This window comes from Melozone crissalis, unplaced genomic scaffold, assembly GCF_028551555.1.
Source record: "Melozone crissalis strain CALT ecotype California unplaced genomic scaffold, PUWL_Pcris_2 ptg000042l_1, whole genome shotgun sequence".
Taxonomy (NCBI): Eukaryota; Metazoa; Chordata; class Aves; order Passeriformes; family Passerellidae; genus Melozone; species Melozone crissalis.
Window position 1 is genome coordinate 13,795,853 of NW_026535820.1, and position 25,667 is coordinate 13,821,519.

General features: G+C 42.6%; 1 protein-coding gene across 1 annotated transcript in view; it reads left to right on the plus strand.

The window, feature by feature from the left end:
- Window positions 1-152: 152 nt before the first annotated feature.
- The window catches only part of GAREM1 (GRB2 associated regulator of MAPK1 subtype 1), a 98,869-nt gene continuing 73,354 nt past the window's right edge, over window positions 153-25,667 (plus strand). Inside the window, exons 1-2 of the mRNA XM_054284872.1 lie at window positions 153-286; window positions 22,836-22,976. Of these exons, the coding sequence (XP_054140847.1) occupies window positions 166-286; window positions 22,836-22,976 (262 nt within the window). The 5' untranslated portion in view covers window positions 153-165. The remainder of the gene's footprint in view (window positions 287-22,835; window positions 22,977-25,667) is intronic.

Below are 25,667 nucleotides of genomic sequence, written 5' to 3' on the forward strand. Positions count from 1 at the left end.
CCGGGCGCCTGGCGCGGAGCGAGCCCCGCTCGTTCCCTCCCTCCCTCCTTCCCTCCCTCCCGGCGCCCCCTCCGCCGCCCGCCCCGCTGGCAGCCGCCCCGCCGGGTGGGAGCACCCCTCCGGCGCTGCCTGTCTGGCTGCTCCCTCCCCTCCCGGGCCGGGAAGATGGACCCCGGCCCGCCGCTGGGCTGCAACCTCAAGGACGTGAAGTGGAGCGCGGTGGCCGTGCCCCTGGACCTGCTCGTCAGCACCTACCGGCTGCCCCAGATCGCCCGGCTGGACAGCGGTGCGTGGGGCGGGGAGCGGGGCCGGGCGGGCGCCGGGCTGCGGGCGGGCTGCCGGACGCGCTGCCGGGAGCGCCCCGCGCCTCCCGCGGCTCCCGGGAGCGCTCTGGGTCTGGATCTGCCGCTGCCGGGGCTCGGTGCGAGGCTCCCGCTCGCCGCGGGGTCCGCGCGTTGCTGTGCACCCACATACATATCTGGGTGCTGTGCCCCCTCCGCCGGTGCGGAGGGCAGCTCGGTGCAGCCGGTGTGCTGTCAGCTGCCTGCCCCGCTGAGAGGGGTCCTCGCCCTCCCAAATTAAGCGTGGAAGGGCACTTTCAGCACTGAAGACCCGGTGTTTTGATGAAGTGATGCTACAACAAGGCCAAATAAGAAGGGATACAAAATAGCCAAGTGGGCTAAATCTCTTGTGTTACAATTCCCTAAGAAGGCCACGGACCTGTAAAAAATAAAAGGAGTAACGTATGAAGCCTTTTTAGTCTCCAGATAACTTTTTATTACAGTTCACTTGGGTGCTCACCTGCCGTTTCCAAGTGTGCAGCTTTTTGTTTACTCCAGGAAATAAGAATCAGGTCTGACAGAACAGCTATGACAGCACCGTTTTACCGTTCCTAGATCCATGCCTTGAAAAGTAATGTGTCGGTGCAGAGAACCAGGGAAATGTGGGAATTTTTTTATAAAGGCTCAGACAGCTGCTTTGTAATAATGTGTATGTGCCTTGCATGGTAGCTCCATGAAAACTGTCCTGCTCTCTAAAATGATGCAGAAGGTAACTCAGAAATTGGAAAAAAAAATCTAGGCTTTTTAATTCATTAGCTTATGAAGTCGCCATGTACTTTTATGATATAATAGAACAGTTATGATTTATCAAGTTTTGTATTGATTGGGGAAGTTAAGAATGAGCACAGGCTTTATCCTCTGTTACTTCCCAGTGTACAGGTCAAGACCAAGACTGTTTTATTACTTAACTGCAATTTCCATACTGCAGTGATGATTTTTGACTTTGCCCCTGGATTATGCAGTATTTTTCCTTTCACTCGTAGTGCTTCCTCAGAGCTGGCACTCAGGAGCAGGTTAAATAAAAGGGTTTTTTTTGCTTTTTTTAACTTCATCTGGCTGTTCATCATACTGTCAAATGTATGTTGTCCTGTGAGAATGGCAAAGCTGGCATGTTAAGGAGTTCCTCGTGGTAATACCTCCTGTCACTAGGAACAGCTAAGATGGCCTCCAGTCACTGCACTTAAGGCTGTTAATTTACTTGAGGCTCCTGGCACTGATTCAGGCTCTAACAGGATGTATATATATTGATGACTTATTAATTTTCCTCTCTGTGTGTTGTGCCTCCAAATCTCCCCGCTCCTCTTGTCTTTCTTCGTTGGAAGGTACCTGAGAAAGCTTTGTGGGTAGAGACAGTTTATGGGTTTTGAAGCAGGCAGCTGATGGGGTTTTTCTCGAGGAGGAGTCCTTGTGTTGGAGCTGTTGATGGAAATATCCCATAATTGTTGGGGAGACAAAAATATTGTGGCCTTTGTCCTATGTGCCACATTGAAGAGCATATGCACAGGCAAGTGGATGTAAACAGACGTGATCTCTTCTGCCCATGGCCTGAGATGGCCAGACAGGAGGCAGCTGTTGGTGTGGGTGTCCTGCTGCAGTGGTTCAGCCCTGCACTAAGCCCTGCCAGGAGGCAGGCTCAGGTGGGGCTCTGTGTGAAGGGCTTCTGGTTGGAGCTGATTTAGGTCTGCCCGGTTCAGCAGCTCATGGGTCTGGTTTTACCTACTCAAATGGATGTACTTTTAACTTGGGGCACTACAGACAGCAGACAAATCAATATTTTATAAAGAACTCAGACGCCATGGTCTTGGGGATAGGAAGAGAATGCTTTTCCCTTTTCCAGAGAAGCTTGTCTTGCAATAAGAGAAAGCAGCCATGAATCAGTGCATAGCCTTCTAAAGGAGGAAAGTTGGGAGTGTGCAATGCTTGTGGAATTGACTGGAGCACGGGCTGTTGCGGGGTGGTTGTTCTGCATCCCAGTTCTTGTCTTGCAAGGTTAACAAGTGAAGCTCAGTCAGAAAATTTTTTGATGCAACGCTGAAGAAAATAAATGCAGAGGACAATCCAAAAGTGTGTCATCCAGTGCTTCGGAAGTTTAAGGCTACCTCTGTTAGCAAAGTAGTGTCGTGTGCCAGTTTTATCAGGGTGTGGCTCTTATCTTTGGGTCAGGGTTTGTTTGCACAGAAATGCTCTCATGTCTTCTTCAGGTGCTGAATTCCTCTCCAGGTCAGCGGTAGCTGCGTGTATTTCATGCTGTTGGAAATCAAGCCACCTGTAGATGTCTGTCTTCAGTCACCTTTTGATTCTGTGGTTGGCCACAGAATCTGTGGCCAACACATTACTGTGCCAACACATTACTTCTGTAGCACCAAGTTGTTTCTTGGCTGTTGTTTCATTTTTCACAAGGTTTTGTGAAAGCCAGAATTTTTTCCTTCTTGCAAACCAGGCTGTAGGAGAGGATTGTAAAGCTGGAGCTGTATTCTCTTCAGAAGATGTCAGTCTTACTGTGTTGTTTCTACATTTCTTCATGGAGTTTAGCACTTGGTGGATGATGTTCTTAGATGACACCACACAAGATGTCCAGTTTTGCACTTGTGCTTCACCTTCTGGCCTTTCAGTATGAAGCGGAAGAATGAGTATGATCAATTCAGTTTTATTCTTCGAGCTTGGATGTGCAGCTCCTGGAAAATTGCCCTAAGTAATTCAGTTTGATTTCTTGACAGGATGAAGTTATGAAATATTTATGTGCACTAAATTTGGTCCTCTGCTGAGAAGGGAGGGTTTTTCTTGATGGTATGGGAGGAAGTAGTCTTTTGTTACATCAAGATATAGTTGGAAGTAGTTAGGCATTCATGCCTCCCTTATCCATCTAGAAATGATAAATATGTCAACTTCTGGGGTTTTTTTTCTTCAGAGTTTGAAAACCTGAAAAACTTTTCAGGTTTTTTATTTTGAATTTTAAGACTGGTTGTGTTTCATGTTATGCTTTTGGATGGTGTTAAGTCATAAATCAATTTTTTTTTTGTTTCAATGTTTTATTGTTTTCTTGGTGAATATTGTTATATTGATTGAACAAACAGACTGAAAGAAACTCAAACTTGTCACTCTTGAAGGAAGCAAATGGGTTTTGTATGGTTTTTTGTCCCAACCTCCATAACAACTTAAATATTTCTAGATGATAACTCAAATACAAAGCTGCTAAAAAAGTGCTGAACACCCTACCAGAGAAAATGCATGGACTTGATCTCACGCTGTGGAATTCACTGAGTGGGCTCTTTCAGATGAAAAGAAGCAAGACTTGAAGAGCAAGAGAGGAACGAGCTTTGTGCTCTGTTTTTCCTGTCCTCCCCCCTTGGTGCCCCCTAGTCCCGATTTGCATTGTCACAGCTGAATACCACCCCAGTGAGAGACCTGTGGGTGGGTGCAGTGGGGGAAAGATTTTGCTCTGGGAACCCGCAGCAGAAAGAGATCTTATCGCAGTGTGGTTTTTGCAACGGGGCGAAAGGTGAGCGTGGCTGGCCTGTGAGAACCGGGGCTGCACGTGAGCCTGGGCTTGGCTCTCCTCAGACCATCGGGAGAAAAAGCTGATGGCGAAGCAGGGACTGTGTCTTGTTGCTAGTGCATAAATGATGTTGTGCCTGGTGATCTCAGGGCTTTAGATTTCTGGTAATTATTTTTCTAAGGATAATTTTGGAGGGTAAAAGAGAAATGCTATCAAGGTTAAGATCGAGAAAATATTGCTTTGCATAGAGCTGAGCTTTAGGCCAAGTTTTTTTTTGTAAGCTTACTGCTGCCTTCAGACTCATAAGAGCCTGTCATTCTTTTTCTTAGTGGAACTCCCTTTTTCCCAGACAGTCTTGATATGTTTTCACAAGTAAAGATCAGCCTTTGCTTGTAGGTATTTTTTACCCATATACTGAATTTGAACTGGAAGAGTTCACAGAAATTCTCGTTTGTGTACAGAGATTAAGGTTTGTGGGATTAAAAGGCCATGTGGTCCTGTGATTATTTTTATTTTTTTCCTAAGTAATATCTAGGAAAAAAAAAAATGTGGTGGTTCTGTTGGGATCAAATACAGTGGCACTTGACCTCAACTGACAGAGAAGTGATTCCCTACTGTGTATGGTGGGGAAAACATGCTGAACTTTCCTGTGGAGGAGACGATGGATCTCAGTGAGCCACCAAGGCAGTGAAGGAAGTTCTTCCTTATGCATTGTAAATGGGCTGTAAGAGGAAATGGCAGAATTGGTGGTTATAAAGAAAGGAAAAATCTGTAAAATGGGTAACAGATTTAAAAGGTGATTTTCTTCTTTCTTACCCTTAAGTGAACTCCTGTGCATATCAGTAGTGGGTGAGTAGTGAGTTGGTACTGCTGTTGCTCCTGGGGACAAAGGGATTTTATTTAATTGTATTTCAGGTTCTCTTTTTCTCTTCCATTGCAAAACTTTCTCATGGTGACAACTGTCTGCCCCAGTCATGTTCAGGGGACTATTGTTCTGTTCAGCACATTACTGCAGAGCTGATTCCAGTTCTGGAAACTGAGCACCCTCACATCTTATCAAAGACGATCATACTCAATAGAACAGCATGGCCATGTACATAATGAAAATTTTGCATTGCGTCACTCCACAAATGTGGGTTATCTGTGCAGCTGAACAATACTTTGAAACTACAAAGAGACTTATTCTTTAAAGGTCTGAATGCTGCTATCTGTGCTTTAATTGTCTTGAATGACCTCCTTCTCTTGCTAAGCTAGTGCAGCATGTCTCAGTAGTCTGCTATTGAAGAAATCTTTAAAAGGCATCATGTGGGAGTAGGGCAAAGCTTTTGAACAGACCAGAAAGAAGTTTCAGATATGCTCAGACCCTGGGTAATGGCCATGATCTGATTGCCAACTGTAGGTGTGGCTGCCTTGTCCAGTGAGGTGTGGCAGGTGATAGTTCTTATGTATGGGGCAGACAAGACAAGTGTTTGATTTGGCAGCAAATATCCTCAAGATCCATTGTGTCCACATGGCTTGATTTCTTCCTGAGGTGCTGAACAGCTTTGAAACTATGACTGTGTGTTCTGCCATTGAAGAGTAATTCCAGTAGCATCTCCTGCTAGCTTCCTCTTCTTTCTACCTTCACTGTGTGGTCTGCTTTTTCCATCAAGACAATTGAATGAAAAAAACAATTGACAGGTTGCCACTAACCACTGCTCCTGGGTTTTTGTTTTGGTTGGATTGGTTTTTCCTTTTCCCCTGCTGGCAGAGATGTGTTCCAGAAACATTTTAGTGAAAAAGCTTTTAATTCATTTAAAACCTGTAGCTATTGAATGGTGTCTGTGAAGATTATCATGCCTTTCTGGAGATGGAAGCCAGTAGCTTGGCAAAACCTGCTCCTAGGAGTACCCTGGGAGAGGGTGAGATAAAGAGTTCAGCATCATACCCACTTTAGTAGTGTGTATTGTATATTCTTAACCAGACATTTGAGCCCTAGTAGGGTGTTAGGGCTGCTAGGATGGAAAATAGTTACATTGCTCTTACTTCTTATGTGCTTAATAAATGTTCATATTCTTCTCTGTTATTCAAGGTGTGAAACTACTAGCTCTTTGTTCCAGTTTCTAAAGTTTTGACTTTGTGAGGTGAAGCTTTCGTGTACGTAACTGGATAAACACTTCCTGGATAATTATGTAGTTCAGGTATTGGAAGGTGAAATACCATTAGTCTTTTCTTAATTGGAATTCAAGTGCTAAAACTTGAAGTTCTCCTCCACCATCGCCCCACTCTCCCCATTTAAATTACATATAGCTTTCAAATAAAGCACAAGGTACACATAAAATCTAAGGTATTAAGGTGCCTCAGACAGTTAGTCAAACCCCTAAGCTTAAAACAAATGTGGTGTGATGAATCATGTGCTGCTGTTGCAAGGAATGGGATAAGTCTAGCATAGGAAAGAAGGGCTTCGTTGTTTTGTGCTTTGTCTGTAAGTGCTGTTCTGGAACTAGGTGTTCCTGGCTTCGGTGATTACGTGAACTGGCACTCCCTGTAGTGCCCCAGCAGAGGCAGCTATGCCAAGATGAAATGCTGGAGGATATTGGACAGCATGGTCTGGTGCAACAGGATTTGATGGAAGTTGTGGGAAGAGTTGCAGTGTGTTCCAGTCATTCCAGTGGTGGTTTGTCAGAAGCAAAGGGCATGGGTGTTGCTGTATTTCCTTTTGGCATTAGGAGTAACAAGTTGGTTGGATTAGGGCAGCTTAAGTCTCTCCCCTATAGGAAAATATTCGTCATCTTAATGTGGATTGCATATGACTCAAAACCAACCTTCATAAAACTCAGTGAGCCAATATTTCAAGTCTGAAATTTTTTGCTTTTAATGGTCCTTCTCTTTGGAAAGAGTTTTACGTAGCATTTGTGGTCTGCGATTTTCATACCTTTTGCAGTATGAAAAACTTGTGGAGCAAACTTCACTGTGCCTCCACCTGTAAGCCACGTCTGCTCATCTAAAGGGCTTAGCACAGAAATGTAAAATTGAGGTGTATAAGCAGATTGAAGAGTGTCTTTGCTGAGGATTAGAGCCACATCTGCACTGCAGTCTCTGAGGCGGTGGGCAAGTCGGCATTAAACTAATAAATCACAGCTTTGTCAGGGCACCTGCGTGCTTGGCTGAGGCTTTGCACCAGCAAGAGTAGCTGCTGTGTCTCAATTTCCCCTGTACTGCTGCTGTGTGAGGTATTGCCCTGCCAGGCTTGGTGCTGCATGCTGGTGTGAGGAGAAGGGTCTTCCTGGGGCTGGGGAGGCTGTGGAGCCCAGCTTCCTCATCCTTCAATCCTTCAGGCTGCCTGTTCTGTGGAGGGAGATGCTCCTGAGACTGCAAGGTGCACACTGAGTGGATCAAGCCACGATGAAGATGGGAAATGCTGAGAAATATCTGCCAGAGCTGTGTGTTTGGGGGTGTGGAGAGCCCTGTGCCAGGGATTGCAGCATCTGCATCCTCAGCAGAGGAGTGAATGGTGGTTTTCCCAGGAAAAGCAGCAAATCTTGTTGCTGTGGGTAAGGTCAATAGGAGCTTCCTGGAAGTGCAAATGTTCAAGAAATGCAAAATTACTTGAAAAGCGTCCTTTTTGGTTTTGGGGTTTTTCTTTCAGGATGTTGTAATCTTGTAATCACAGAGAACTTGGACGCGTGTGGATTTCCTTGGTCTGTGAGAATGTCCCTGGGCTTCTAAGAGAACCAAGAATAAAGATCTAAACATGGTCTCAGAGGCTGGAAGATACCCAAGAGCTCAACCTGATGAAGCTGATACTGGAGTTGCTTCATAGCAGGGCTGAACCGTAGTGACTCAAATGTTATATAAAACACAACATGCTGCAATTCTGTTTGTGAAATGAGCAGGGAAAACATTGTGGTGGCAGCAAGGAAGTTGGGGCATCTCTCCTTACAGTCAGAGCTGGGGGAGTGGGAAGAAAAGCTGAGTAAAGAAGTAGAAACCCCTTTGGATGGGCCATTTTGTGCCATGTGCTGCGTTGCTCTCTGTCTTGGTGTCCTCATGGCAAAACATCTACCTGGCATGGGTAAGGATGTGGCTCCATGGGTGACAGATTTCCAGGGACAGGCTGGGAGACTGCAGCCACTGTTTAGGGGATCAGCAGCTGCTGCTGGCTGGGATACAGTGTGGGGGTGTGCACCCTCCAAAGGCGATGTGCTGGACAAGAGGCTGTGTGGGGACACTGTTCTGCTCTGCAAGGAGGATGTGGGCTAGGTGCACAGAGTACAGAGACAGAGATTAACCACCCTGAACAGAGTGCATAAGCCTTCACTCTGTCCTGAAGGGACAGGCTGTGTGCCCAAGGCTGAGCCAAGGGCCCAAGAGGAGGAAGGTCCCTGTGTGCAGCATCAGCCATCATTTCAGAGCTGCCCCCACTCGCTGTTGCACTGCCAGGGCTGCTGCTCAGCACTGCCTGGGCTGGGCAGCCAGGCTGAAGCAGAGCATGTTTGCCTTGCAGCTGGGTTTGTAAAAGCTATGCAGTCTAAATAGTCAAGTTACTAACTTCCAGGAGCTATTTCCAAGTAGTCCACAAATGCTTGGATACCCCCTCTCCTGTGTTTGTTTTTCAGTTTGCAGCTTTTCTGTTGTTGTGGTTCCAACTGGCAGTTTTGCTTATTTGCCCCACTGAAAGCTAGTCTTGTTGCTTCCTGGCACCTCACCATTTTGGATATGAAGGAGGGAAGATTGGAGTGGGAAAATGATGGAAATTTTTTCTTTAAGGAGGGGGAGGAAAACGACATTTGTGCACAGATCTCTTCTTGTCCAGCTTTCCTGTTACATCTTTTATTGTGTCCCTTTAGAGCATGGTGGGTTCAGGGAACCCTTGGTTCCAATCTGTGTCGTTTGTTCCATGCCCTGTCCTGCATTTGTGGGCTTCCAGGAAGTGTTGCAAGGTTATCTGCAAGGTCACTGTCAGGTAAAACTCCCAGCAGTGGCAGGATGGAGCAGCAAAAGGAGCTGCTTCTCATATCCTTTCTTCTTTTCACATGGGATAGTCTTTCCTTTTACCCCTTTCATCTGTTGTGCTGTCTTCTTCCAGCACCTGTGCAAACTCTGCTTCTCCATCCCTCCATGTCCTCATCTTTTTGCTCTGCCCTCTTCTTTTTCCCTCAGCTTGGAGGAAGTCGGGCTCTTTGTTGGACCAGAGAGCAGTGGGGTGTTTTGCTGTGTGTATTCCAGGAGGAATAGCTGTCTATGTGCTACCTTGTGGGAAAGCAAGCAAGCAAAGTAATTTTAGGCATTTCTAGAGACTTCAGTGTTTCTGGTCATTGGGAGCAGAAGCTGGAATGGCAGCTCATTGCTGTTAGAAGGAGCTGCTGTTCCTTCCCTGCTGCAGAGGGGTGGCTGCTATCAGTGCAGAAAACGTGGCATCTCCCCCTGTGGAGTCCTGCACTGTGCTGCTGACATGATGTTTTCTTTCACTTCGGTGAAGGGAGTTTTGCTGGCAGGACTCAAATGTGAACTGATAGGCTTTGCATGCAATGCTTCCTTTTCTTAGCCCACACTGATTGCTGGCTTGACCTAGAGAATGAGAGTGGGCATGCTGTGTATTTGTAAGAATAATAGTAATCCTTGTCAATTTGTGGTATGATGTGTTGAGCCAAAAGGAGAATCTTAGGTGTGTATCCTCGCTGAAAGACTGGCTTCCAAAGCACTTTATTATATTCCTACTTTTTGTTTAGGCTTCTATGTATTCCAAGGACAAACTGCCCTGTTTCCTCTTTGAAGGGGCCACAGGTGCACACATAGAGTTAAATCTGAGATTTTACCTGAGATTTTTATGTTAGTGAGGTACACTAACATAATTTCATTATGGTCAGACTTTTTTTTTCCTGTCTTAATCTCTGAATGTAAAGCAGAAAATTTGTAGCAGGAAAATATAAAAAGCATCTTCATATGTGTGACTCAGAGAGGTGAGAGGGCTCAAAATACAAAATGTAGTAACACACACATGTGTTGCTGCAGCCCCTGGACCCAGGATGTGGCTGCAGAGCAGCAGCAAAGCTGTGACAGCACTGCAGCCAAATGTAGGGCAGGCTGGAGGAGGAGAGTTTTCTGTTGCATGTCTTATGGGTTGCAATGTCAAATATCATTTGGATTCCTGTCAATATATAACAAAATATCTTACGACCAAATTGCCTGTGGGCAAAGATAAATGTACCCTCAAGGGGAGAGTGAGGCATGATGGGCTTTTTTATTCACTCTGTGTTCTGCATGCTGCTTGCCAAAAGTAAAAGCTTTCCTTTCCACAGGAGGGTGGGTTGTTTTTTGGGTTTTATTTTTGTGTGTGCCTTCTTAAGGTGATAGAAATATTATCAAAGAGCTGTTAAGAGCTGTTATTCACTTGTCCCTTATGTTTTATTAAAAGCAAAATCCATTCTTATACTTTACAGCTGAAGTGTAGATTTCTCTGAAACAATGGAAAGAAACTGTATTCAGGATTAAGACTGTTCTTGATCAGAAAAGGTGTAGGGCAGCTTTAAATGTGTTCCTCCTGTTAGTATTCCTGTATTACCCAGATACTGTTCCAGGATGTAAGCAGACCAAAGAAGTGCCCAATTAGAATTGAACATCCATGCTTCTGTCCCTGTATGCAGTCAGCCCATGTTTGAAGGAGCATTACCTGCCTATTAGTGACACTTGAATTTTTGCAGGTTGAGCAGAAGGGGTGGGGTGGATGTAGCTAAAAAGCAGAAGCAATGGCAGCTCCAGCAATCAGGGGCTGTGTGTGCACAAGCCATTAGTGCCTGCTCGGACTGAGAGGGCACAGGGAGGTGGGCCAGGCCACTGGGCAAGCAGCCAGGTGGCAGCCCCACTTCAGAGCAGAGCTGAACTTTTGTTCACTTCCAGCTGTTTTTATTTCATCCTTAAACCCGGGCTGAAAGAAAGATGAGAGACAAATTAAATTGTAATGATGAGATCTCTGAAAGCCAAAGAAAACTATGCTTGAGCAGCTCCTGCATTTGGGGTACTTATTTTTAATTGGGAACTTGTCCGAGATGCCCTGAGTTCAAGCAGGGATCACTACTGTGCAACACAAAGTGCCATAGTGTCCCTTTAGGACTTGGGATAGATAATGAGAGGATAGAGCATGTTTACTTGGATGCTATTTTAAAATATCATCTAATTATAAATAACTGTCAATGAGAGCTCCCCAGCTCTCATGCTGTGCCCAGGATAAGTCTGAATGAACAGACTGTTTCTCTGTCTGCCAGGGCAGTCTGGAATCAAAATCTAGCTTTTAAATCCATGAGGCTGGTAGGGTTAACATTTTCTCCATTGGCATCCCAACTCTGGGGAGCTTTCCCCAGGCTTCCCTGACCTCACTGCCCCAGACCTGTGCAGCAGCCAAAGGTGTGCAGCTGCCTCTGGCTTCATTAGCTGAAGCAGCCACTCAGTATCTGTGCTTGGACATAAATAGGAAGTCAGTGACAGTGTGTTAAGTGCAATGCTAAAGGCTGACCTCCCACCCCTTAAGTATTAAGCTTCTCCAGCTGAGCACCTGATGCTAAACAGGCACTTGGAAGTGTGTCCTGCAGTGGACCTCACAGTATTTATAGACACATCTGAGCAGGAGCTCTCCAGAATGAGGAACGCCTGCCTCTAGTGAAAGAGAACCTCAGTTCTCTGAATGAAGTATTTAAAGGAGCTTATTTGTATGGCAGCAAACTGCTCAGAGATCTTGTTACTGCTGTGTTTTTCCTTTGGTCAGGTAGTGCTGTTGTTCTCTGTACCTATCAGACTGCTTTTGAAAGCTGCTCTTTGCATTCTTCATTTCCAGGCCTGGTGCCTTCATTGCAAAGGGCAGATAAATATTTTAACTTTTTTACCCCTTTGACTTTAGCCATGAGAATTCAAAATGGAAAATTAATGATAAATGGGATCAACACAATTCCTTTCTCTCACTCCCTATGGTAACAATAAGCTAGGCTGGAACCTCTCTTGCATGCAATGAAAAGTTATTTGGCTTTCTCCTCAATATTTCTAACCTGTGGCCATTTTAAGTACCGTTAAACTTGTCATTCCTTGCTGTTTTTCTTAGCACTTCAGATTTGTGGTGTTAGGTGACTTCAAAACCAGAGAGCTCTCTTCTGTAAGAATCTATTTTTTTAAGGAATTGTATGGTTGTATGATTTGTTTCCTTCCTTTTTTTACCATGACAAATAGTTGCCACTAATAGTTGGCAGACTTTCAACATGCTGCAGAGTATCAGAATAGTTTAAAGAATTGCTGATATTTTCTAGGCTGTTATAAGTAACCATGGTGTTTGACTGTTTTGTTTGATCAATCATAGAATTAAATCTGTCATGAGGATACAGCAAATCTGCAGTTACATCTGATGATGCTCAATATTAATAAGAAGAGTAATTATGGTAGCAATAGCAAGTTACTCTGTTTTGGAATGTGAATGTTAAGATGTTGTTGTACTGAGTGGTTTTTTCCCCCTGTGTGGGAGTGAAGAGCAGTCTGTGTTGAAAGATGTGTTTTGGCTTGTTTGGCTTGAATTCATAAAAAGCAAGGTTTCTCATTCTGGGATGTTAGCTCTGAAGGCTTGAAATAAACACAAACAAAGCTCAATGAAATCTGTGTTGTTACTACTCTTTCTTTTTTTTTTCCTCACTAGTTTTCTTATAAACACAAAGAAAGCAAGATGCCAAGGTTCAAACTGTGAGATTGCTGAAGTCAGCAGAGAGTTTACCATCAGTGGCAGTGGCACCAAAATTCCAGTTACTGCTTATTTAAAATATTTGTCCTTCTCTTCCCTGCAGTAGGTCAAAGAGGTTTTTTTGAAGGCTCACCGAGATGCTGTCTCTGTATATTTCCAGCTAGGGAAAAGCTTGCCTTGGAACAAACTGGATTTTTCAGTGGATTAATCTGTCCCATAGCTTTGTAATGAGATTATGGTTTATGCTGATTTGTTGCAACAGTACTGGTATATCCAGTCATTCCAATAGCAAAATTCTAATCCTAGAGAAATAAATCTGTCTTCTTGCTGGCAGGCATAAAAAGAATAGGTGGTTGGGAGTCTGCTCTCTTGTTAGGTATTAGTGGGTGATAGCTTAAGTTCAGCATCAGTTGGATTGAAGCAATTTGATTTTATCACGCTTTTGCAGAGGGATTGGAAATTGCAGAAATAAAGCCTTATCTCCTTTCTCTTGATTGTGAAATATTTAATGGTTGCCCAGAGCAAAGTCTGATCACAGTACTGTGAGGCTGAAGGATTACATCAATGCACAAAGTACCGCAGGTGGTAACAGAAGGCACTCTGGGGGTGATGCTGTCCTTGCTCCTTCCTTGCTGAGCAGGTAGGGTCAGTGAAGCAAGCTGCATTCCCTCTTCAGACAGCTGAAAGTTGTTGCAGTGCAGCCAGCAGCAGTTGTGTTTCAGCCAAGGTGTGCAGTGGCAAGAGGCTTCATCTGGGACAAACTGTTTCTTGGGAAGATGCATCTTGCCCAGCTCTCCCTGAAGCTGCAGGAAGATTCAGTGTCCCTCCCTCCACCATCCAAGGTGGGGACAAGTGTAATTGCTGGTGGCAGAGCTTGCTGCAGATGAGCAGCTCTTGGGCAGCACTGGATGAGGCTGGACAAATCTCATTGACATTTCCTACATTGTCTCAGCAGTGAATTAATGAAGAGATTATGTGAAATTGTTGTTGAGTTTGTGAGGCACAACCTGAGCTGGCTTTGATGCCTAGCTCTCAAATAAAAATAATTTTTAAAACCTCTTGTTTTAAACTCTTTTTGTGGTTAAAAAGCAACACTGAACACCGGTAGATTGAGACTTAGTCTGACAGACCGCACAGAAGAATTTAGACTAATTTTAACTGAACTTCTATGCTTACAACTTTTCCCCACTTCTTGTTTCTGGCAAAAAAAGGAAGTATGTAAGTCATCTTAAAATCAAATTAAGTATGAATCCTTATGCTGTCAAAGGAAACTTTTCACCCACTGGAAGATATGAATTCTGTGCTGCTGATGGAAGGTCAAGTCAGTATTGCTTTGAGTTTATTTTTTTTGAAGAGAGGAGTGTTAAGTTGCAGTTTGAATCATGACAGAAATGCTCCTCGATCCAGATAATGGGAAGCAGCACAACTGAATGTGCTGCAGGAATGGAAGTGTTAAATGGAAGTACATATTGAAAACTACTTGGGAATTTGTTTGAGAAGGAAGAAGGGAAGCTGAAAAGTGAGGCTGATTATCAATAGCCCTAGATATAACTGGAATATTTTTATAGATCTTTGTGTTGAAAGATCAAACGATTGTGTAGCTGAGTACAGAGCCTTCTGTTTTCATCTTTTCCACTATGCTCAGACACAGAAAGTCAGTTGAGACCACTGTCAGGCTTGCCTAATGAATCTGCCCACTTTAAATTAAAAATTTAGTACACTACATTATATAGCCCTGAGATGTTTAAATTTTAATGCGGTTTGTTTTGGTTGGGTTGTTTTTTTTTTTTCATCTTACTCCTAGAAACTACAATATTTGCTCCTAGAAATTATAATATTTACCCTTTTAACTTACTGGCAGGCTGTATTTAGACTTTGCATGATATACTCCCACGCAGGTTGCTATGCTTTCTTTTAAACAAGGAAGTTTCTCTGATCAGCTTGATTTTAATTTTTTAATCAACCTTGTTTTGTGTCTGTATGAAATCAGAAAGTCAGACTGATAACATGAAGTGGCTTTCAGAGAAGGCTTTTCTTCCATAGTAGTAGTGTTTTCTCCAATTGCATGCTCTTTCTACTTCTCTGCCGTTAGGCATTTAATGCAAGAGTAGCTCTTTTGAACATCTGTTCAGTCACAGTGACATTAAAAAAATTCAATTTTTGTAGGTCTAATGTTGCTACAAGTGGGCTTCATCATGTACCAAATATTTCTAGGGTGTTCTTCCCCTTCCTTTAAGGAACATTACAATGATGTGAATTTTTCCCTACAAATTTCCTTTGCTACTTCAGCCTTGAAAAATTCAGATGCTCTTCTCTACCTAATGAACTTTTTCTGCTGACCTACATCACAGACCAGTGCTTTTGCCAAAGAAATAGCACTGACAGGCTGAACAGCTCAATGGAGATTTGACTCAGTAACAGAGGACAGTGCCAAAGCTTAAGCAAGCAAACCACCCTAATTTAATATTTATTAGTCTTTGACATTCATTGAGGTGCGTCTCCATAGATAAAACACCCAGCAGATAGTGTGCAGTATGATGCAGTGTACAGAAAACAAAAGGTTTGACTTTCTCCCTCCACCCTTCCTCAGAGTTCAGCTGGAGTTCTCATAAGGAGAGGCGGCACAGCCTGCTAAATAATAATAAAATAATTTGTCCTAACTTAAATATTCAGACTTAACAAAAACTTTTTGTTTCTTCACCCAAAACGTAAATCCCAAATCATCACTATAAAAGAAGAAAGCTCTAAGTATCAATGAAATGTTTTGTAGGAGAGGAGGCAGCTGTTGTGCCAGGGAAAAGCTGTGGCAGTAACAGAGCTGAGTGCTGGGGATGGTGAAGGATCATGTGTTGACAGCACTGTGCAAGTGGGATGGAAGCTGCCCCCTGCACTCTTGCAAGAACTTGGAGTTCTCTTTCAATAGCTTGTTGCCCATGCTAACACTCTGAGGCTTTTTTTGTGCATGTGTTTTCAGAGAACTTGTATTCTTAATACCATGAAAGCAACAAACTCAGTGCAGTGCTGCTTGAGTGCTGCTGGTGCTTCTGTGAGTCCCTGAATCAAATGAGTACAAATTCAAATCAACAGTGAATGCTCTTTGTGATGCAGCCTGGTGTACATATTTTTGTTTTTGCTTACTTGGTTTGTGTGGGACAAGAAGTTGCCATCTGCTGTTTTTTTGTGGGTGTTATGCCTTGGTTTTTGTTGTGTTGTATTTTAAGAGCTCAGAATTCCAAACAAACAACTGACTAAATAAGAACAAAAGTGCTGAGACCTCTTTGAAGATTATGTAAAGGATTAGCCCACCAGTGAGAGGAAACAAAGACTCTCAGATAGGCTCTTGAGTTATGATTGATCTTTTTTTTTCTTATTTAATTTTTTTTAAGACAAAAAATGTTGTGATACCCAGCCTTGTTTTAACACCTGGTGGTACTGCAGACATACCCTGGAAAGGCTTGCAGGTCCCTGTGGTGCTCCCAGACCTTCATTGCCAAGGAGACTGAAGTGTGTGTGATGCCTGCAGTTCACAGCTGCTCACAGGTGCTGGTGTTTCTCACCTGTGTGTGGTCTCCTCAGGTGTGCTGTCTCATCAGTGCTCAGCCCTGAGCTTCTAGGTTTTAGATGGGGTCTCCCCAAAGCTTTTGTGCTGAGAGGAGGCCTTGGCTTCATCTTTTACCTTCTGTGGATCTCCCAATAAGATGAAAAGAAATAGAATTCATCTTAAGGTGTTACCTTGTGTGGGAGCTATGTGACTAGCTGTGTCTGTTGAAACACAAATTTTCCTTTCCAGAAACAAGACAGCTGTTATTAGTTTGCTAGTGACAGATTTTGTATGTTCCTTCTTTTGCCATGAAAAAGCAGCACTGGCATTTATATTTGTGCTAGCAGTGTGACCTCCCTCTGACCCAAAACATCTCTTTGCACAGAGCCATGCAAGTCTGTAGTACTGTCTTTTTTTTTAAACAAGAGATAGATTATAACTTTATTTCATACTGTGTGGGGCTGTCCTTGTTTTCATGATGGGGTAGGGTAATGTTAAGGTTTATCTTAATGCATGGCTCATTTGGTCCTCAGCTAGGGAAAATCCAGGCAAGCTGCATGCCCAGTGAAGCACATAGTGTGTGAGTAGGGCTCTTCAGTGCAATGAGAGCATGATGAATAAGAACCTCACTTCTTTCCTTTTTTCTGGCTTCTGATAGTTTTGCTTTCTCTTAGTTTTCAGTTGTTGCCAGATAGACCTCCTTCCCTTGTAACACTAGCCACATGCTGATAGTTCTGCCTAATTATTTCACAGCACAGGTGCTCACCTGACCAGCCAGCCACCTCTTTTTCCAGTTGGCATGTCATTCCTAGCAAATGTTAGTGCAAACTCGAGGGGGAATAAGGTGGATGTTATTCTTTTGTGTGGTTTGGTAGGTACCTGGCTGAGCACCCAGTCATGATTTTTAATATTGCTGAGATTTTTCTATGTAATGATATGTAATGTGATTATGGAACATTAGATGGAATAATTAAACTCACCACCTACTTAACTGACCAAGACAGTCTGGGTGATGCACTTAATTGTACGGCATCTGTTACCTTGCATGCAGATGGTGTTCATGCTTAATGAAAACACATGGCCCTAAGTCTTGCTGAGTTTTCCCTGGGGTTTTCCCAGGCATCTTTTTCATCAGTTATTTCACAAAAGCCCTCTTAAGTTTCTTGTGAGCTCCTGATTCTTTTCTGTAAGTTTATTCATCCCAGAAAGAGCCAGTTCAGCGTGCTTGAGCTGATGTGCAAGGGACAGCACTAAGCTCACTTTTCAGTCTTCTGTGGTGAATGAGATGAGTGGAATGTGTCCATAACATCTTCCTGGCAGGAGGAAATGGTATCTAGCTCATCTGGTGTGTGTAAGTGGAATCTCTTGCGTTACTAGAACCTTGCATGCGACGACTTCTCTTTCTCTGAATTACCTGGTTACCTACTATTTTAATGTCTCCAGACGCAAAGCTTGTGCTTTAAGGCAGTGATGCAAACTCTTAGCCACAATGACAAAGTATGTGGCATTATAAAGCATTTATATTCCTGTACATCACTGCCTATTTTTGGCTGTGTAGTTTCTGTGAATGAGTGAGTAAGTGACTCATATTGGCCTGAACATTTTGCAGTGACTTGAATGTTAGTTTTTCCAATATTAGGAGGAGAACTGTTAAAGTTTTCTTGTTGGTTTTTTGGTTGGTTCTTTTCATTTGTTTCATGAATTTTCTTTAGTCGTTGGTGTTGAAAAGTCATTGTTGTCTTTGGCAAGCAGAGTACGTGGGACCAGTGAGTTTTCTTTTGTGGACTGTAATGGGACATTAGGAAAAGGCTCTTCTCTGAGAGGGTGGTCAGTCACTGGAACAGGCTTTCCATGGAGGTGGTCAGGGCACCCGACCTGTCAGAGTTCAAAGAGCATCTTGATGATACTTACCCGTATGGTTTAGTTTTAGCCAGTCCTGTGAGGGATGAGCAGTTGGGCTTGATGATCCTTACAGGTTCCTTCCAACTTGAGATATTCTGTGATCCAGGAGGAAGCAAAGAGGCGACAGGAGTGCTCAGACCCTTCAGAACTGAAATAGTCTTCAGTTCCTCTCCTGAGGCTTTGGGGGAATTCGTAGACATTTTGGAATTGTGAAATGCTAAACTAAATAAAATTCATGTGTCTTTAGAAAGTAAGCAGTGGCAACCACTTGCAGAAATGTCACTTTTGAAAAGAAATTACTTTCTGTGCTGCAGCATAGACTTATATAAACTCAGTCCCTGCATGTAATTGACTTCTGTTTTCTTACCTGGTTCTCAAAAAGTGGAGGTGAAGACATAATTTCATCGCTGAATTTGTAGATGAAGGAATCCTGTTGCCCCTTCATCAGTCTTGCTACAGTTGTTAGCTGTTAAATTGAAATTGAAATATTTACAATGACAGAGTCAAGATTTGCCAAATATGGATGATCCAGTTTTGGAACTAGAAATAATTATTAAAATAGTATTGGTATTTAGTGTAGATAGTATTTAATAAGCATGGGATTCTTGATTAAGCAATTACCTTTTTTTGTAATGACTGTATCAACATGTGAATGATTTTCCTTTCCTGGTTAGTGTTTCCCCTGCAACTACCCTTCAACAAGTGTGGTGTTGGCAATATTAGAGGGTTTTAGGAGTTGTACAGAAATGGGTCATGCAATTCAAAAATGATAGTGAATCTTATTTGCAATGAGCACCTGAAGACTTATTGTAGTGCTGCTTTGGTGGTGCTAAGTGGAGTACCCAGATACTGATTGTGGTCAGAATGCTTGTGGGAGATCAGCTTGTATTAGAACATACTGGCTCAGTTTTCAGTTTAGGGGTGTGAGACTTTTAATCTCAGGCAAGGATGGGTGTTGACACTTGATGTAGGATTTAGGAGCTGCTAGCAAATCATGGGTGTCTTAGTCTCAGGCATTATTATGAATAAACTTGACTCATATTTTGGAAGGAGGGAGGCAACTTGGGGAAGGGTGGGGAATTGCATGTGGTAGTTCATTGCTTCTCTCGACTTTTATTTGGGGGAGTAAAAGACCAGCACAAGTATTTGCCTGTCGATTCTTTGTAGTGGTTTAATTATATTGCAGGCATGTGGGGCAGGGAGGAGAGGGTGAAAAGATAGGGCACCTAATCCACACTGGATCATAAGAGACAAAACTATTGCTAAAGATGAGTGGCCTGTGTTCTCTGTTTCCTCATGTTGTCTTATTTTTATGTAAGCAGTAGCCTAGGAGTGTGTTGAATAGGTGAGAACTGAGTTGCATAGCTGGTGAATGTGAGGGCTGCTAGGTTCTCTCCCACACAGCCAAAATGTGATTAATGGAAGGCTTGCACAACTTGTGCCACTGGGGTAAGGGGAAATCAGATGGAGTGTGTGTGGCTGTTTTGCAAGGTATGGCTGGCTGAGAGAAGTGTAAAGGAATAACTGAGCCTGGACTGGGTTGGGCTGAGACAGGAGCCTTGTAGCAAGGGTCAGAGGGGTTTCCAGCCTGGAAAGTCCTCCCCTCCAGAAAGAAAGCATTTTGAAATCAGTGAGCAAGTCTTGTGGGGGAGACAGAGTAGAAGAAAAGGGAAGAAAGAAGTGAGTTGCTTTGTTGTCCTCAGTCACGGTTTCCTTGCATAGATTGGATACCATGATCAGCCAGGTGTTTTTGAGTCCTTTAATCCCTTGGTGACAAGGAGCCTCTTCCTATAAAGCAAACCCCAGCAATCTGTCTCACCAATGGTTAGGAAAGATCAGGGCTTGGTAAGGGCAGACCTGCCCTTTGTTAAGGAGCCAAGGGGAGTGTCAACTCCTTGTCACATCTGCTTCACCTTGTCTCCTCCAGTCTCTTATAGCATAGCATGAAATTCATTTCCGATGTAATCAGTTGCAGCAAATAATTAGTGTAATGAGAATTGTGGTTTCCAAGGTTCTGTTTAAGAAAATACAGCTACTTCCAGCTGCAGACTCAATGATGTAGTCACTCTTGGGCCTGCCTTACTAATCTCTTTTTACACTCACCTGTCCCACCCAGTTTTAGTGGAGCAACCACTTAAACAGATCACAGCATGTGAGCCATGGCTGGAAGCACCTTTTCGTAATGGGTGTCTTTATTTTCCTGAGAATATCTTCCTCAGATTCTTCGAGGGTGACCCATACTGCAATTATTTCCCTGCAATTCTGGATGTAGAGTCCAGCCTTCCTTTAGGTAATAGCCTGAAATTATACCTACAGATTGTAAGGCAGAGAAAATGTATACCAAAGATGCTTTGTGTTTTATTCCAAATTTGTTCACCGCTGTCAGTGAAACTAGTAAAATACTAGGTCTTCCCTTAGGTGCCATTGGTTGGATTTTATTGTGGGACAGAATAATTACTTGTTGCCACGGATTATAGGAAGCATGAGTGTAACTTTCAAAACTGAAACATGAGTTTCAAATAACACATCATTATTATTATTATTATTATTATTGTTGTTGTTGTTGTTGTTGTTGTTATTGTGCTTTCCCTCAAAATCATAAAACTTTGCAGCAAGCTGAAGGTAATTTTTATACATATTAGAGGTTGCCCTGTGAGCAGGAAACGAGATGCTCGAGATGTGATATTTTGCTAAAACTTAGCAGATGTGTAATTCCTTCAGCAAATATATGTGAATTTCTTTCAAGATATGGATGGGAAAGGAGTTCCCTGGTGCTGCATGGTAATTTTGCCACTCTTCCCTGGGCTTTACGAGATCCTTTATCCCAGTGTGCTGTGGGTGGAGGGGTGGTGCTTCCCAGGGATCAAGAGCTGGTGTTAAGCAGCCTGCCTATCTGGGCTGCCAAGGGATGTGGTCCAAGGAACACCTGGAAGCCAGTTCATGAAATGGCCTGTTTACCTGGAAGCTCCTTTCTGTGCTGTGGAAAAGAAGGGAACCTAGAAATGTGCTTTCATATGAGCAAGAATAACTGGTACTAAGGAGCTTTGTATTCCTTCTGACTTCTTTTTGTTTCTCCTTCACACGCCCATCACGCAGTTTACCTATGGTTATAAGTTAAAGATACAAATGGGCAAAGCAGGAATGTTTTTAAGGTTTGACAGGCCATGGAACAGCAGACCCATGGAAGTCCATCTATTGGACTCTGCAGGTTTGGCCATGTCTCTCCCTTGTTTAGCCAGATCCGAGTTTCTGGAGGAGACAAGCAGAATCCTGTGGCCAAAGGCTGTCAGAGCAGATGGCCCTAATGCTCTCTTCTGATTTAAAATCTTAACAATTCTCACACACACCAGTTGCTCTGTTTAAAATCGTGTGGGAGGGTGCTTTCTGATAGAATGGGAGCATGAAATCAGGCAGGAATGGGCTATGTAGAAGCTGTTGCCTAGGGTGGAAGAGTGCCTGTTGCAGGCAGAAAAAAAGCTCAGTGGGAAATAGCTCTGCAGAGATTGAACAGAGGAAATATCTGCTGCCCCAGGAAAAAATGAGGAAATTCTCATGCTTCCACTGAATTTTAGGGATATCAGGACAATGTGGAGAAAGTTCAGTTTGTTGTAGTAACCAAAGGGGATGGGTTTTGTCCAAACTTGATTCCAGGGCTAAACTATTTGTGTTATTTTTGGCTGTAACTGCAGGGAGCTGGTGGGAGAGAAGGAAAATGAAATTTAAAGTTTCATTATTCTTGGACCGTGTTTAGTGTCTACTGAGTGTTCCTGAAAGTCCAAGTGACTGCTTCGAAGACACCTGGAGAAAGGCTGGGTTTTTTTGTGTGCTTAATGCAGAAATGTACTGAGCAGGACTGCAGGTATGTAAGAGCAGTTCTTTGATGATACACAGAACAGTTTCCTGCTCTGTGAAATTTTGATCATATATCATATCACGCTTGAGATGTGTAGCTGGCACTTTAGGTGGTCTGTCTAATACGGTTCTTGCAGTTGCTGGAAAACCTAACAAAGCACTCTAGACCTGATCATGCACTGCAAACTGTAGAACACTCTGCAGAAATGCAAAGTTGTGAGGGCAAGGGAAGAAAGAAGAGTTTGATCCTTGACTGTGTTTGGGATGGGTTTGACAGACACCAGAATAGAAAAGTACAAGAGAGTGCCTTAAAAAGGTGAGCAACACGTTGTCTGGGTAGGCTTCTCATTGAATTTCAGTCTGAGAGGGGACTTAGATGTTTGTGAAAATTTTTAAAATATTTATTTATTTATTAATTTATCTTCCCTAAGTGATATGATTAAGTTTATGGACATCTGAATGGCTAATTAAGCAGCGGCTTGCAAAGAGATAGAATGACAAAGATGAAATCTTTGAATGAAATCTCTGTGTCTGAAAGTGTGATATCCAGGTACTATTGTATGGTAGTGTGATGCTTCTCTTTTAAAATATGGAAATGTGTTGGTTTTTTTTTTTTCTTTATTTAAGAACTAAAGGACATCTCGAGTATTTGTATCAAGTGAGATAGGCAGACCGGAATAGAAATATAAAAAGTGTGTTTATGCAGAAAGTTGAAAAAGGAGCCTCAGAACCACGACTCATTAATCTGGATTGCATCTCTGTGATACTGTATGCGTGCATTGAGGTGTTTTGCTTCTTGTTTGTTTTCTGGAAGGTAAAGTGCTTAAGTTGCAGAAATGACTACTGGATAGAGTTGAAATTTACTTAATTGCATTTTTAATAATCAAAAAGTCTGGAAAAAATTAACACCAATGAGAATAAAATGCTTGTTGTGATGTTCTCCTAATTCATCATGCAGTAAGTGTGGTTTGTTTTATTTCCTAAAAAAACCCTACATCTGTTTTACAGGAGAAACTATAGAAGGTCTTCGGGAGAGCGATTATCTTCTGATTCATTCGTGCCGGCAGTGGACAACAATCACAGCTCACAGTCTGGAGGAGGGTCACTACGTCATAGGGCCAAAGATAGAAATCCCTGTGCATTATGCAGGTAAAGCTAATGTTCACTGAAATACAAATTCAAAAATAATTCATTGCCTACCACTCATACTGATGGTTATATTTGAGAGGGTGAAGCTAAGCCTCTCATGCCGTCGTCTGTGAGTTAACTTTTTGGTAATGTTACAGAGTAAGAGATACTTACTTGCTTGCAGGGCTGCTAAATAGATGTATTTCATTGAGCAGCACATTGACAGAACATGTAGCTGTGTAGAGGAATTGATTTCAATTTGAGCATAATGAGTTGCCAGCATTTCTCATGTGTGAATGTGGAGACACAAGTGTGAAAGTTTGAAATTGCCTTGAAATGTTTGGTCAAAGATGGAATAGATTTTACATTCAAGCTGGGGGGGATTTGCTGATGTTTCCATGTTAAACACCAGGGACTCTTCATAATAATACTGCAGTTTTAAGCTAACGCTCCTCAGTAATACCTTATCTTTGTCTGCCTTCTTGAGTGATAGAGTAATACTGTGGTTCCAAGTAGCTATGATCCAACTAATCCATGTTTATTTTATGATTTGAAATTATTTTTACTTTCCTAGAAAATTATTTTTAATACTTTTTCCTGCTGTTTAGTGTTCTTATTCACAAGCTGAACAGAGAATTACAATGAGTGGGAACTGCTTATGTTACAGCAGTACATAGAAAACTTTTCAAAGCTGGAAAGTGTGAACTGAAAAGAGCCGTGGCTACAAAGTAAAGATGTGAGTTTTAGTTTTAATTAGTGTGCATAAACAGTATAAACAGTTAGTAATTGAATAATGTTCTTGGCTCTGCTACAGTCTCCTTTAAAACGCTGTGCACTGAGGGTGTGCTGAGTTGGACAAGACCTGGCTGGGTTGCTTTGTGGCAGTCCCACCAGTGCTGCAGCTGCAGCAATGCAGCCTATTCCAGTGATGGAAATTGCACCACTTGCCTTCTTAGGTACTGTTTCTCCTTGGAGTTCACTGCTGGAATGTTAATTTTTCTATGATATGTTTAAAAACTTTGGTCTGATGGCATATAGTGTCATAATGTATGTGGCTTTAAAACTCTCTGAAGTTAACTTTCTTAGGATAAACATTTTCTGGTGCTTATGCTTAGTAATGTTGATTCTTCTTTTTACACCTCCTGGCTGCATAAGCTCCAGTGGTGTGGACAGATAAACACTTCACTTCCTTTGAACGGAATGCCATGTTTTAAAATCCTTACACTGATTCCTGGAAGGAGAATGGAAAATAAAATGGTTAATGGCATAAGAGATCTTAAGGGGTTTGCTGAAGGCTTGGTTTGGTTTTCATTTTTAAAGTTAACAGAGATATGCTAAGCAGGGTTTCCTGACTCTTCATGTTTCCATTCATTCATATCTTAAATTTACACAGACACCAGAAAAATAAAAATCCATCCCCTGAGATACTGCAAAAGTGTCAAAGTGCTTTTCTTCCTGGCTTGTGTTAATGCAGGAAAAGAGGGTGGTTTTAGTTAGCAAACTACATTTTACTGTCAAAGAAAGTTCCCTGCCTCAAAACCCTCATTAATGACATGAAAATACCTGAAAGTTCAGAAGCTTCCACTAGTGAGGACACTTACTGAACACGAGATGAGCTCCAGTGTTGCCAAAGGAGCATCACAAAAACGGTCTGGGCTAATTTGCAGAACCAGACCGTGTCTGATGGGCTTGCCTCCATGAAAGGAGAGATGAATCTACACATGTGAAGGGTTAGCTAGCGAAGCCCTGCAGTTTGGCACTTGGATGCTGACATCTAAATGCAGTTAGAGGTGCCTTCCGTACCCTAAAGATGAGCTGGTGCTGCTCTGGAAACCATCCAGAGGTGTGTGAGCCAGCACTGAGTGTGCTGTCAGCGCTGCCCTGTCTCAGTTCACTGCTCTTGGGATCCAGAATTCCCTGCTGGAGAGGCCAGGTTTAATGGAGCTGCCTGAGCCAGCCTGCTGGGCTGGGTGCTGGCCTGGATTATGGGACATGGTTAAACTTTAAACTTCTGTCAGCTGAAATGTACTACCTACCAGAATGACCCCTAGAGATGGAATATAAGAGTTCATTGAAATGACTTTCAAAGTTTTTTTTTGGCTTTAATAGAGTACCTTTTTTTCTTCTTTAACCCAATGTCACAAATTGCAACATGATTTTCATTGTAACAGTTGAGCAGGAAGAGACACTGAAACTGATTTTGTTTTCCTGAGATTACAGTTTAAGTACCACAAAGTCATCACTCATGTATATATAACTATGAGCATAAAGTAAATCTTACTTTGCTACTTGCTAAATGAGGTTTTGATACACTTATTAAACAATACAATAAAGCAAATACAAAATAAATACAATAAAGCCTTACTAAAGAGGGGGAGTGCTGTATTTTACATTTAAGTGAAGTTTTATTACCAGAACCTGAGTTGTGCAGTCTTGCTGGTGGTGCTTTCCCTACTATGAAAGTGCTACCCTGGTTGTTTCTTTTGGTGGTGGCAGACATGGTTAACTTTTGCTGTTAAAGATCATATATGACAGCTGTTACTGTAACCATTCTGTCCTGAATATTCTCTCCAGTCTGCTTCCCTTTAGAGTAAAAATTAAAGTTAATGTAGCATCAAGTTAAATTTTTATGTAATTAAAACCAATAACTAATGTGTTTCTGGCACTTAAAACAACAAAAGTCTTCACATGCATATGGAATGGAGAGCATAT